The 14,085-nt window shown below is 45.1% G+C and overlaps 1 protein-coding gene across 5 annotated transcripts; it reads right to left on the bottom strand.

Moving 5' to 3' along the window:
* Positions 1-511: 511 nt before the first annotated feature.
* Positions 512-14,017, bottom strand: ENC1 (ectodermal-neural cortex 1). Of its 5 annotated transcripts, none has more exons than XM_080574801.1 (3): positions 13,743-14,017; positions 7,366-9,178; positions 512-3,675 (listed from the first exon to the last, which is right to left on the bottom strand). In XM_080574801.1, the coding sequence occupies exon 2, from the start codon at positions 9,164-9,166 to the stop codon at positions 7,397-7,399; it is 1,770 nt and encodes a 589-aa protein (XP_080430927.1). In that variant the 5' UTR covers positions 9,167-9,178; positions 13,743-14,017; the 3' UTR covers positions 512-3,675; positions 7,366-7,396. The 5 variants fall into 5 exon arrangements, with proteins under 5 accessions (XP_080430927.1, XP_080430928.1, XP_080430930.1 ...); XM_080574802.1 differs by lacking the exon at positions 13,743-14,017 and adding an exon at positions 13,324-13,640; XM_080574804.1 differs by lacking the exon at positions 13,743-14,017 and adding an exon at positions 12,986-13,304.
* Between the last annotated feature and the right edge of the window lie 68 nt (positions 14,018-14,085).

The following is a 14,085-nucleotide window of genomic DNA, read 5'->3' as shown; positions in this document are numbered from 1 at the left end:
CAATAGCATAAATATATATATATATAAAAAACATGTAAATGAGCTTAATAGATCAAAGACTTTGGTTCTGTGTGTATATTATATATAACAACTGGAATGTTTTATACACAGCCAGCATATTTTTTTTCCTGGCAAATAATTACGAAGGATTCGAGATCCTTAATACTGCTTCCAAGTCATATCAAGCACTAGCCGAACTGTACAGCAAGCACCAGCAAACTTGCATTTCCTGTTCTTAAATGTTTTGAGGCTCTCGGAGGTTTAGCTGCTGAACTTTGAGATACAGATCATAGTAACAGCAGCAGCACAGAACAAAGGGAGGGGAAATGCAACTGAAGCAGAAGCTTAAACCAAAGCAGTAAACTGCATGTTGTTGACGTCCTTTTATTAAGAGGACATGAAAAGAACATTATAATGGATTCAAAACATTGGGGGATGGAGAGGAAAGGGGGGCGTGAGGGGAAGGGGGAAGAGACAACACTTTAAACAAGTCATAGAATCATACTTCCATGGAGAGAAAATCTCAAATAATTTATTGACCTTCAGTTTCACATTGTGAAAAAAAAAAATGCAAGTTTTACAAAACCTTAAGACATAGTAGCAAACAAAAAGACACAACATAAACATTTTACTTCTTCACTTGTACAGTTTTCTTTTAGTACATGAACCACATCTTCAATAGCCAGGAAAGGGAACATTATTCTGCTCTAATCACTCTTATTCAGACAGGTGTCAGACCTAGAGAAAAGGGGCTGCACAATTATACCAGAAGAGGAAGGCTGTCCTTTGTTACATGTTTCTACAGCAACCAGCCTGCAAAATAAGAGGAACCTTCTCGTCTTATGCCAAGGTTTTTGTGTGCACTCCGCTGTGAACTGCACTCGCTTCAAAGCGCGGGGTGTTCAGCAGGACGGGAACGGTCCAGCAGCCAGCCAGGATTCCCACACCAGTTCAGAGCAAGAGCCCAGCGTATTTATTCCCTGCAGAGCCAGAGGCCCACCCTGGCTCCAGCTTCCTTCAGCCTACACACAGGAATTAGTATCGAGGGCTTGAAAGCAGACCACAACTTTGGAAACAGCTGCAGAAAACTCATCCTGCTTTCGGAAGCTGCACGGTGCCGCGGAGCATCTGTGCTACAAGCTAAGCAGAGAGGTGCAGGGCAGCTCCACGTCTGTACTCTAATCAGTTTGACGGGGAAAAACAGGTCTTGAACCTGTACGCCCTTATTCAAGGAAGGGGGCCCTGGGGGACCTGGTTCTTCACTTCCTTGTACCTCATGTAGTCACTAGCACCCGGGGAGAGGACATGCAAAACACGGGATGTCTGATGTGATAGCTCACTTTGCACTCGCAGGAGCAACCCACAAGATGCGAGGCACCAGCAGTTCAAGCCTTCAGCAGGGCAACCTGTGCAAGCTAAGGGATACAGAGGGAAGATCTATCCTACCTAAGATGTTTTCCTATTGCTTGAAAGCCAGCTAGGAGAAAGGAACCAATGATGGGCAGAGGGAGGTTGTGGGTTTACACGCTTTTTTATTCTATCATTTCAACAAACCAATTTAACCAGAGGAACTATAACTGTTTGCATCTAGCTGGGCCTCACCCTTAAAAAAAAAAAAAAAAAAAAGCTGCTAATGCCTTTGCTAATTTATATTGTCTCAGTATTCACAGAACTCCAAGTACTCTATTTCTGAAATGTAAGGGTCTACTCCAAACACCAAGTCAAACTTAAGGCAGCACAGAGAAACTTCCAGTGACCAGTGTAACTACTTTCAGATGACAAAGCTTTCACAACTACAGCTACATCACTGTCACACAGAGAAAGGCAAGCATCACCAATGTGACTATTTTTGTTTTGCATGCACGCATGCAGCTGTTTACTTATAATGCAGCACACACCAACCATGTTACTGAATGTGCCAGTTAAGTTGGGCTCCAGAAACATTTAGAAAAAAACACGGTACAATACATGCTTCATAACAGAATCTGGCAAAGAAAGCACCTGTGAAAAATAAGCTTCTGAAGTCCAGAAGGAAAAGAGTAGGTTTGTGTCTATCTCAAGAGCAGACAGAAAAAAAATATATTTAAAGGTAAAAGTTTAGTTTCTCAGGACTGTACCTGATGCTCCTGAGCAACCAAGTGTTTACATACATACCTGACTATGGAAAATAAAAGGCAGAAGAGTCTGAGGGTTGTTTTTAAGACTATGAGTTTTGAAATTCATTTTCTATCCCCATGAGAGTTTTGCTAAAGCACTTGGGTCTTTCACACCTGCCCACTCAGATGATCATCTGAAATCCAAGTTGATGAGGCAATCTGGTCAGTGCAAAATTGCTGCTCTTTTTTCCTTATTTTTTTATTTAAAAAAAAAAAAAAGACTTCATCACTAAGACATCTTGAGGTTTTTTGCTTTTATTCTTGAATCAGCCACACTCCACTTACTCAGGTTGATGTGGCTAATATTGAAAGTATCCCCTTTGCTAATCCAATAAATAAATAAATAACTTTGGACAACAAATTCACCTGGGCTTGGTATCCAGAAGCTATTCCACAGTATTTGCGTTGCAATCAGGTAGCTGCACAAAGAGAGAGCTGCAAGTGATTTTGGCTATTTCCAGATTAGAAATTGAAAGGCATGACCAGCAAACGGCACGTAGCAAGGACACCATCTACAAGACACACCGCAAGCAACCTGGGGAGCTGGTGGCCTGAGAAAGTGACCTCCATGGCTTCTTCCTTTAGTATGGGTGTAATTTAAGATCCTGCCTTGTAATCCTTCCATTTCCGATCAGGAAGCCACCTCTCCCTCCCTCCCTCCCTCCCACCTCCAACCATTACCCAGCAGTTTTCTTTCTTTGTGCAGCAGAGCAAGTCAGCGATCACAAAATGTGCAAAACATACGACAATTCACACAAGCCCTTAACATGAAGACAATTGCAGGCATTGTTTCAGCATGCAAGCACAGAACAATAAATAACTATATCTACAACAAGTAACATAACAGGAATGGGACAGTCTGAATTACTTATAAATACAGGGAGGAAAGGGAACAATGAGCATTTGGGGGATGTCACTTTTGTTCGCCACTGTTGCAAGAACATTTCACCACTGTGTTCTTCCTTATCTAGTGGGAGGTCGCTCGCTGCACGTTGCAGCATGGGGTCCAGGAGATGCTGTAGGCGCTGCCCACAGACCAGCACACTCCAGCAAGCGGAGTTCTCCAGCCATACCGCTGTCTCTTCACCCACAGCGGCATCGCACTGCTTCAGACCTGGCCTGCTTCCCCTGCAGCTGGAGCCGGCACTTCAAGCCATCACAAAGGGAGGTGACAACCATTTCAAATTTCACGTACAAACAGCGGAGTCCATGGAAATCAAGAGTTGTGTACTGCACAGCTCAGAGAAGTCCTGTCTCTTTTGAAGGACTGATTAATAGTGGCATTAATCCACAATTACTAGCACAAGGACCAGATCAGAGGTTCATTCATTCATACTTAAACCACGTGCTGAAGCACTGAAGACAGTTTTTTCCTCCCATTCCTTCATGTCTAGGTTAGGTAATTTACAAGGTGCAGATGATTTTCTTCAAATGCAAGAGGCGCTGAACGATTCTTCTTCATTAAAACCATTTCTCCAGATCTGAGGTTCCAATTCTCTTCTCCAAATAATGGAGTAAACTAAAAGCATGGGGACAAAGAGAGAGAGAGATTGAGAGGAGGCTTAAAAGGTTTTGCTGAGACAATGTACCATAAGGTTTTTGTTAGATGTCAAAGAAAATCTAAAAGCTAGGCTTAGGACACAATCCAGTTGATGGGCTTCCCCGCCCCCTGCCACCTTAGTGTTCATGTGTAATAGCCAACTACTGATAAATAAACCAGCCATGACACAATTATTTAGGGTCAGATTCTGCCTTATTAGACCTACTTAGCAAACCATCCCACTGACCCCCAGAAAGGGGTCAGTTAATTTTTTGGCTATAAATCCAGCCATTGGAAAGCTAAATCAAACTGGCCTAATGCTGCTTCACACGATGGGCTCTGCGTCCTGCATACTTTAACATTTCCATGTTACCCCAGGATTAACACTTCAGCGTCCAGGGTCTGTGGATTTGTTTTAAGTGAAATAAGCTTGTGCATTTCTCTTCTACAGAAGCTCAGCTGCACACAAAGCTTTTCTGTCACTGGGCCACAGCAAACCTGGCTGGAATAAAGCAGAAGGAGAGGTGAAGGTGTCTCACCCCAATGCCTCCTTTTTACCATGAAGAACTCTGAATTGAATTTATTCACTGTATAGAAAGGGTCATATTAATCCCCCTACTTAAAACAATTCTGCTATTCATTACAGCAGAAATCTGCTTCATCTCTTTTCACACAGCAACGCACCATGCATCAATAATTCTATCCTGGAGTCTTTTATAAAAATTGATTGTTCAATGAAAAATTCAGCCTTTGGATGCTGAGATTGTGCTTTCCTTTTTCACTTTGAAGCCATATTAAAATGCCAGCTTCCAAACCATCATCAGCTCGTTAACAGTCATTTCTGACAGCACTGCTAGCATTTTCAGAGTCAAATCCTCCATCGCTACAATGCAAAGAAGCCCCAGTGAACTCACAGCTCATTTCAACATACCAAATCTCTCAAGCTGTTATGTTTAAGGCACAAAAGGGAACACTTACAGGAAACATAGCAGCCCATGTAACAACCCCAAGAATCATGCCTTTTTGCAGTTTGGGGCTTGAAACAAACTATCTTTATTACATCAAAAAAAAAAAAAAGAAAAAAGTCTCTGCATTTAGTGTTGATTAGTGCTTTCTAGACTTTCTTCAAGGTAACATGTCATTCTTCCCATTGAAACACACACACAAACACTGAAGCTAAAACAACCTTTCCTGTTATGGGATGAACTTTATACATACATATATATATATATATATATATATATATATATATATATATATAAAATGATTCAGAAACAAAGAAAAAATATCCCCAACCTACTCAAAAGCCCCAAGTTTGAGGAAAGGGACAAAGCAGACTAAAGTCTTCCTAAAAGCTGTCAGACTGGGGCCACACAGCACCATGAAAACAGAGGGTAATCAGAAGTAATTTCCTTTTTGTCCCTCCCACCCACTGACAAAGCAGCAGGAGTCAGTGGAGGAAAAAAAAAAAAAAGAAAAAAACTACTTGCTGGATGAGCACACAGAATTGGAGAGATTTCAGTCTGCAGTTGCATTCATTCAGTTATCTTGTGCGTTAGTGAAGCTAAAGTAATGGCTTTTAACAAGATATTGCAAAGCAAATGAAAGCTTTTTGCACCGCTATATTCTGAGGACGTGCTTTCAAAATAAAACACGCCATCTCATGCACTGTAAATGTTAGAACAATTAAGTCAGTCTCTGAAGAATAAGTCAATATTTTTCTTGGCACAGACGTGAGTCCGGGCATACAATACTACTGTTCTGATAACACTGAGAACTGCTGGAAGTGAGTAGTAGTAGGAATTGACCAAGGATGTTGTTCCCAGGTAGCGGGGAAGCCACTGCACAGAAATCAAGCCTTCTGCCTGCTCTCCGTCAGGCGGTGCGGTTACCCCAGCACCTCGGATGTGGTGAGCCTCAATGGTTTGCCCTGCCTTCTCAAGACTAGGTCTGGGAAAAACAAAGGAGATAAAACAGCCCAATTTCACATGAGATTTCTGTGCTGACCTGCTGCTTCGCAGGCCTGTATTCTCTACTCAAAGCTCCCAGTCAGCTGAAAGACAACTGCAAGGCAAATCCTCAGTTTACCTGGAATATTACAGAGTGAAAGGGACTTCACAGCTACCATTAAATTCCTGAGTGTATTCTTTTATCTACACTGCTTCAAAGACATTTGGGCTTGACATTTATTGCAAGACTTGGGCAAAAGTCTCCAGCTGCAAAACTTAACAGGAAAAAAAAAAAAAAAAACACACCACCGTGGTCTGAACCCAGGGAGTCTCTAAACATGAGCTGTTCTTCCTAATTTCTGGAGAACCTATTTCATTTGCACCTCTAGGTAACTTAGATGCAAATGCAAAACTCATGTAATTATTTCAGCTGCATTTATTTGTCTTGTACATTCTAACCAGCCTGCCTTCATGGTCCCATTGCACACAGTTCAAATCCAAAACCAAGTTACCACTCACAGGGCACACAGATTATTTAGGATTAAGAACGCCACTACGCTTCTTTGGTTGGCTGGTGGTAACTGCGATTCTGTCCTGAAGTCTCTCGGGGGGAGAAAAGCAATACATCAACACTAGCAGGAGTCTGCCAGATCTGTTGCAAAATACATGGACTAACAGTTCTGGAAAATGTCAGTAACATAATTTTATGTGATGCAACACTTGGAAGGATAAAAATTAGGAAAAGCGGGAAATAGTTGAAACAGGTAGCAGTCTACAACGAGAAAAAGTTTTGAAAGATGTTGGCAATATGTGTAGGTACCCAGATTTATTTATTTATTTAATGAATATTTTCTCCCTTCCTCCTAAAAATCAGAAATTTACAAGAACCAAAAAAGCGAGGCCAAATAGAGACTTAACTTGTGAGAAGGCACAATGCTGAACTTGCATCTGGTAAGAGCTTGGCCCATTATGTATAATTAAATTGTTTTGGAACAGTGTGTGCTATAGACTGGTAATTATTTCAGCCAGCAATATTAATTATATGTCTTCCTGACACTACATCTAGTCCAACATATATGTCCATAAATATTTTGAAAAATATGTACTTTAAAGTGTATCAGTGGGCCAAATTCAACCTTAGTCCAGGCAGGTGCGACCTTGCTGTCTAGGTGAGACAGAAATCCAGGCCTGAAGTGCTCGTAAAACACCTTTCATGGATGTAAGTCAGCAAGTTTCCCCAAAGGGGAAAGCACGCTGCTTGCCTGGAAATGCAAGTGAATTCACTATCATGCTTCAGATCAGGATTTACAATCCCTGCTACTGGATATACAGCGACCTGGCTTGTGCAGTCAGGAAAATAGCACGGAACCCTTGCTTAGCATGCATTTGGTATTTAAATGCAGAGCGGGATTCAGGGTTCAAAAGATTCTCTGCATTTCCCCACTAGCACAGGATCTAGCAAAAATAACATTTTTCGACATCTAAATCATGCAGCAAAAGGCTCCATAAAGAGCAGTGGATGCAGAGAATGTAGCAAACTACTTGCAGCACCTGGCTTTGTCACAGCCTCAGTGTCTGGCTTACAGCAGCCCGTGAACGTATGTGCCTCATCGCTCCGGCTGCGCCCGTGGATTGCATATACTCACCCTCCCCAGAGCTGCGGCTGAAAAGCTTTGTGAAAAACATTATTACTGTGGAATTTAAAGGTGCTGTTTCTTACCTGATAATTTCTAATTGCAACACACACACAATTATGAGGGGAGGTGCTTCCACGTGCTGACAAACGCCGTGGGAATTAGCGAATAGGGCACGGTTGTTATGCTGTTCCATACGTCTAACGTGGGATCGTAGCAGTCCAACGTTTTGCATCGCTGAATGCCGAAGTAGCCTCCAACAACGTACAGCTTGTTTCCAGATGCCACTGCATGGCAGCTCATTCGCTTGGCTGTCACATCTCCCACCTTAGTCCACTGGTACGTCTCGCTGTTGAATTTGTAAGCGGAGCACGCAGAGAATTCGGTATCTCCACCCATAATAAAAATCTGGTTACCCAGAACAGCTGCAGCTGTGTAGCGCCAGGGCTGGGGGCAGGTGGCTGGTACTGTCCATCTGTTTTCACACTGATCATAGCACTGAACCTTGGGCAGCTTGTCGTGGCTAACACTGGTACCTCCGAAAGCAAACAGCTTAAGCTTCGCACTGACTACAGCTGCGTTGCTCACTCCCTCTCGCAGCGGGGCAACCATGGTCCATTTGTTGGTGACAGGGTCATATTGTTCGACTTGCTTTAAGGATACTGAAGGGGAAGCTGGAAGGCAACCCGTTGCTGCGGTGTGTCCTCCTACGACATACAAGCAGTGCTTCAGCTCGGCAGAGCCATGCCCAAACCGAGCTACCAGCATGGGAGCAGCCTTCGACCACTCCTCGTGAAGAGTGTCATACACCCACACATCTTTGGAGACTCCATTTTCTGATCCCCGTCCCCCAGTGATATACACTTTGCAGCCTATGGCACAAGCGCTGAACTCTTTCCGCGGACTCGGTATGTCGGCCTTCGGAATGATCTCCTTTGCCTTTTGGTCCACCAGGTACAGCTTGTCACACATAAAGGTTTGGCCACCCAAAAGAAAAAGCGAATGGCCAGTTTTACGGGGCCTGGCACATAGACTAGTGACTACTCCGTCATTCTGCAAGATCTTTAACTTGCATCGTATCGACTCTTCTACTATCTCTTTGCTTTTCCTTTGCTTGGTGATAAGTTCTTCCATTGCCACATTCTCCATGAGGTATATGGCTGGCAAGAGGGCCAGCCTCACCGTCTGCAAGAGCTCGGGCAGATAGCAGTGACGCTTACTCAGGTCGTAGTTGACCCAGTTGATAGCTGATTCATATACCAGCCTTTCATCTTCTGTTTCTAATTCTTCACTGGAAAGGAGCTGCACTACCATGTCTTTGGGCAGCTGGAGGAAGTCTTCGCTTTTACTAATACTCTGGAAGTTGCTAAGGCACATCCTCCAAGACAGTTCATAAAGCTTGGTGCACTGGTGAGCATCCGACAGCAGCAGCATGCCGAGACAGTTGGTGGGATGTAGGTTTTTCTCCAGAAACTCTGCACAAGCATCCCTAATGTCCTGGAACTCCAGCATGTCACCGGCCTCCAGCAGCGACTCCGCGTTCTCCTCGTTGATGATAACCCTGGAGGAATACGCATAGTCCAGAAGCAGCTCCAGGACTTCTGGGTGAATGGAGTTATGGAAGTTGACTTCACTGTCCTGGCTCTCTTTCAGCCCCCCACTGAACATTGCTTCAAAATAGCGGCTGCAAGCGGCCAGAACGGCTCTGTGGCAGGGGAATGACCTGTTTCCAGCATGGAGAAGTACATCTGTAAAGAGACGCTGTTGACGCAGAAGGTTCAGGTGAGTAAGGACACTATCAGCATAGGATGACTTGTGGAATAAGTATATGTTTATGGAGCCAGTACTGGCCCTAGATTTGCGATTTTCATGCATGCTGACTGACATTTTCTTCTACACCTACAAACAAACAAACAAAAAAATTAATACGATTAATGAGACAAATAATTTCATTGTTCAAAATCAAAAAGCGTATCTATTATTTACTATAAGATGGGAAAAAGCCCTAATTTATAGATGAGTGGTCAGAGAATTGCATCTACCTTTGGCATGTGTTTATTTTTTGTTAGATGAGTTTCATAAATGACATACTCCAAATTTGTTGCCCAAGAGCAGGTTTATCTTGGGAAACCTGATCTCCAACTTTCATAGCAATATAGTGTAAGCATGTAAGTCGGAGGAGAAAGAAAAGGAACCAGGACTGATTTTCTCACCCTTCCCCAGCCGAGACCAGCTGATTCATTACATATGTACACATGCACATGCTTGAAACATTCTCCTGTACTGAATCATAGCAGGAAGAGCTACCAGACAGAATACCTAAGGAATGTCAAAAGCTGTATGGGGAACAAAAAAACTACTAATCCCATTAGGAAGCTTCGCTTCGGTATAACGATTCCATATGCAAGAGCAGAGAATGAAAAAGGGTAACCTTAAAAGGAAAACCTAGCAAGGATCATAGGTTTAAACTTGCAAAACCCTTAAAAAAATATATTATGATTGTATTTCAGAGATTACATCTTGAACTCCGACAGCAGCTGCCTGCTGTAGTGATACAGCATTTATGTGGCCAGAGTCAGCAAAAAGACGTGTTTTCATTGCCAGCTGAAGCCACTGAGGCATCGCCGTGATGGAGCTACTTTAAGATTAAGAGTCGGGTACTCAGAGCACAAGCCATTGACAGCTGCTGGTTACTTTTGAGGTGTGGAGGAGACATAAAACACAAGGCATACCCCATACTGTTCTACTCCTCACTAATACAGTGCTGTTCAGTCTCTCTCTGGAGATGAGTATTCCTGTTATCTGCCATGATATGTAGGCTTACGTGTGATTAAAGGAGCAAGATTCCAGATTTAATTAAGAGTTGAGCCAAAACAGAGAGGAGTACATGGAAACGGAGGAATACTGGCAACCATAAAAAGACAATGGCCAAAAAGCCACAGTGCAAATAAGAGATGAAGCATATGGAGCCCAGTGCAAGCTATGGCTGTGATTGCTACTGTAATTGTCTCACTTCTCTCTGCAGAGGAAGCTTGGAGAAAGAAGAAAACCAGACTTCCCTAATAACTATGATATTCTTATGCTCAGAGTCTCTTTTACTGCACTTTCAAATAAGGAATGGGGCGAGAGCCTACCTGGGAAGCTCCCAGTGCTCAAAGTCAGAGCATGACCCGGGGCTGCCTGTGGAGGTGTTTAACGTGGATGCACTTCCCTCTCTCACAGACTCAAACATTTTCATATTCCTTAGGATGTTTAAGCAGTACAGTACTGTACAACTCTATTCCTGCATTTCACACTTACAGATGACACAAGAGGTTGAAAACCCTCAAAAAACTTTACTAAATACATTTGTTTTTCTAGGTTCAGATGACCAGAACCTTCAACAAAATCAACACCATAGATGATTCATTTGGCCAACAGACTCTATTTCAGAATATCCTGTTCATGCATATGGAATATACACACACTCTTCAACAAATGCAGATTAGATGCAGCATAGTCAGCACCATCCTCCTCCCTAAATAATATACAGAATAATCAATTTGTCAGATACAACAGCAAGTTTTTGATATACCTTTCACTTCAGTCACAGGGAAAAAAAATGAACCACCCTCAAGCCAACACCAATTAAGAAACAAAGAGACACCTTACTGCAAAACTACCATAACCCATTTCCTTTAATCCGCAAAACGACTTCCCTGGTGCAGTTTAACTGGGATTGAAAAGAGCAAGCAATACAGCTCAGTAAACAGTACTCAATCCAAACTCCTCCAAAACTGCAAGGAACACTTCCCATCAGAGCCACATGGCAGAGTATCTGGCTCACTCTACCATGCAAAAGTTTGGAAAGGTGTTTTAAAACAATGTTCCCTAGACCAGCCTATGCAATGCATTAACACTCAGCACAGAACAACTTAGGGAGGATGGCACAACCTCACAGCACAAATCCTTTTAAAAGAAAAATGAAATCATCTTTAATGCAATTGTATTAACTGGCAGAGAGTCTGGCAAATAAAGACTGAGATGCCATTCAAGGATCCTGAGCACTAATCTTGGGCTAAAATTACTCACTTAATCTATAGCCAAAAAGATTACACTGACCATACCCTCTCAGGTTGAAACCTGCTGGAACTGAAGGATTACAGAAAGGGTCATGGCTCGAAACATTAGCACACAAACTGTGGGGAGACACAGATGGGAAGGGGAACCCTTCACCAGCAAAGAATCCCCTGCAAGTTTTTAGAACTTCCACAGACTTTACCTTTTTAAATGCCACCACCATGCAATGCACAGCATTTCCTAGATCTCTGCAGTTTGGCTTTCCTCACACTGAGGAACTAATCCTGCAAGGTCTCCTTTGCCAGGGAGCAGAATGGGAGCTAAACACCTACTGATCAGAGACAATAGCGTTGCCAGGATCTGAAGACTGAAGATGCTCACTGCCCCCTTCCTCTCTCTCCCAGTTAAGTGATTGTGTAGACACCACAGCCTAAGCGTGCCACGATCTCTACAGCATGCCAGGAAACACGATTCTCCTCCTGTACCCCTATATGCTGGAGGAACTCAGAGTACACCGAAAACTTTCTTATACCATGCACACAGGGCTCAGAAACAGGGCTAGTAAAGTTCACGTCAAAGGCTGCAAACCTAGGCGTTCATGTCTTTCACGGGGCTCTGCACTCCTGCAAGCACCACTTGTGAAGGATCGCTCAGAATGAGCCCACAACCACAACAAAATAGATGCAAACTTAAAAAACCCACCCTGCAGCTAAGCACACGTTGGAAGCTAGTGAGCTACAGACCGTATGCAGAGGGGAGGAACAGATCACTGCGCGTTTCCCAAGCCCACCCACAGCCACAGTAACAAACCCTACTTTTAAAAAATAGCGAGATATGCTCTCAAACTGCTCCTGAGAAAGGCATTCAGCATTTCACCCCACTAAAACAGAAGACTGTGTCTTTCAGCGAGCGATGTCATGTCTTATGAACCACTTGCCCCTTTCACATACCCTGGTCTTTAACTGTGCCAGTAACATCGCTTTTATCATCACAATGTCATCTATTGAGAAGAATTCAAAGTATGCCAATTCACATTTAAGATAAGCTAACATATTTCCCCAAACAGAACAAAGATACATATCTATACGCATCTCTTTCCTCCGCTGTGGTTGCTGAGATTAGCTCACACATGGACTAGTCAAACACCCTTAAAGGCAATTATCACAATTTACTGACAAGCAGTGTTTCTGTACGCGTCCTTTAGCAGGTTCTAACAATTAGCTTGGTCCAGAATCTCACTAGAATATTAGACGGCATAAATGACATCTCTGATTTCTCTATTTGCTGCTGGAAATTATGCAAGCCTCAAATTCTTCAGCGGAGGTAATTTACAGTCAGTGAGCAAATGTTCATCTTGAATAAAATGAGTCAACTCCCTTCAGGCAACTTTTCCTTAGAAATAATAATATTTGTATGTAAAAGACAAGAAGTGGTCAGCAAATTACAGATATAGATTTTATCTAGGAACAGAGGTTCAACCAAGACTTTGATTTATAATTACACTTCAACAGGCTACTTGTCACAGCAGCCCAGTAGTAAACACTACTTTAAGGCTAAACAACAGACTCCCTGCCCTACTTCTTTGGAGCTCTGCAGCATGCAGCTCTCAGCCTAAATCAAGTGTGAAAATAGGTATTTTCAAATTACTGACACAGCCACGGTGCAGAGTCATTTTACTACGACCCTGTAATTACTTGGGGCTGGTTGAATTTTGTGCAGGATCAGTGAAGCGGCTGGAGGGGAGGCGGTCTGCTGTACGTCCCATTGATTTAACCGGTCCTGCTTTCAGCCGCTAACCCCGCAGCGCTGCCACCAGCCCCGCAGAGCCGAACCCTGATCCTGCCCCAGCTCCTCCAGGAGGACCTTGGCGGCTTCCTGGGACCTGCAGCGAGACGGAAAGCAGAGCACGCTGCTCCCGCAAGGAATGCAGCGCTGCTCACCGCACGCAGACAAAGAAACCCGGCTCCGGATTCCCCGCAGCTCACCCGGTCGCGATGCCCAAGCGACTCCCCCTCTGAAACCAAAACTTCAGGTTTCCTCCCCAGAAACAGCGCGAGGAGCCCGGCCGCCTTGCGCTGTCCTTTACCGAGCCACCACCACGTGCAAAACTTTCTGCTCGGGGGCAGGCGGAGCCGCTCCGCAGCCAGCCCCGCGGCTCACGGTCCTTCCCCACCGCCGCCGGGCGGTGCCGCGACCCCCGGCAGGGCTCCCCGGGGACGGCGGAGACCCCCGGTGCCCGACACCGGCCCATCACCGGCATCCCGGGGACGGGCCGTGCCCGGGGCGCAGCGCGGCCGCGGAGCCCCCTACCCCAATCCCCCCGTCCCGGAGCGGTGCGGAGCGGTACGGAGCCCTCCCGCCTCTCTTCCGCGGCCGCGCAACAGGTCGCCGGGCACCGACTTACAGCGGCGGCGGCTCCGCGGCGTCCCCTGTGCCTCCGCGGCCGGCGCAGCGCCGCGCATGGGAGGGCAGCGGGGCGCGGAGGGGCGCGGAGGGGCGGCCGGGCGGGCTGCGCTGCCGGGCGGAGGTGGTGCCGCCGGAGGGAGGCGGGCCGAGGAGGGAAGGAGGGGAGAAGGACGGGAAGGAGAAGGAGGAAAAAAGAAGAAAGGGGCGGCCGCTGCTGCTTCTGCTGCTGCTGCTGCTGCTGGCACCGCCGGGCCGCGGCTCTGCCCCGGCGGCGGAGCGGGGAAGGGGTATATGGGCGGGGGGGCGGGCGGACAGCGCATGCAAAGTGGCTGGGTGACACC

The sequence above is a fragment of the Anser brachyrhynchus genome (assembly GCF_964034855.1).
Source record: "Anser brachyrhynchus genome assembly, chromosome: Z".
NCBI lineage: Eukaryota > Metazoa > Chordata > Aves > Anseriformes > Anatidae > Anser > Anser brachyrhynchus.
The sequence above is the reverse complement of the archived record's forward strand: the minus strand, read 5'-3'. Positions and strand labels throughout refer to the sequence as shown.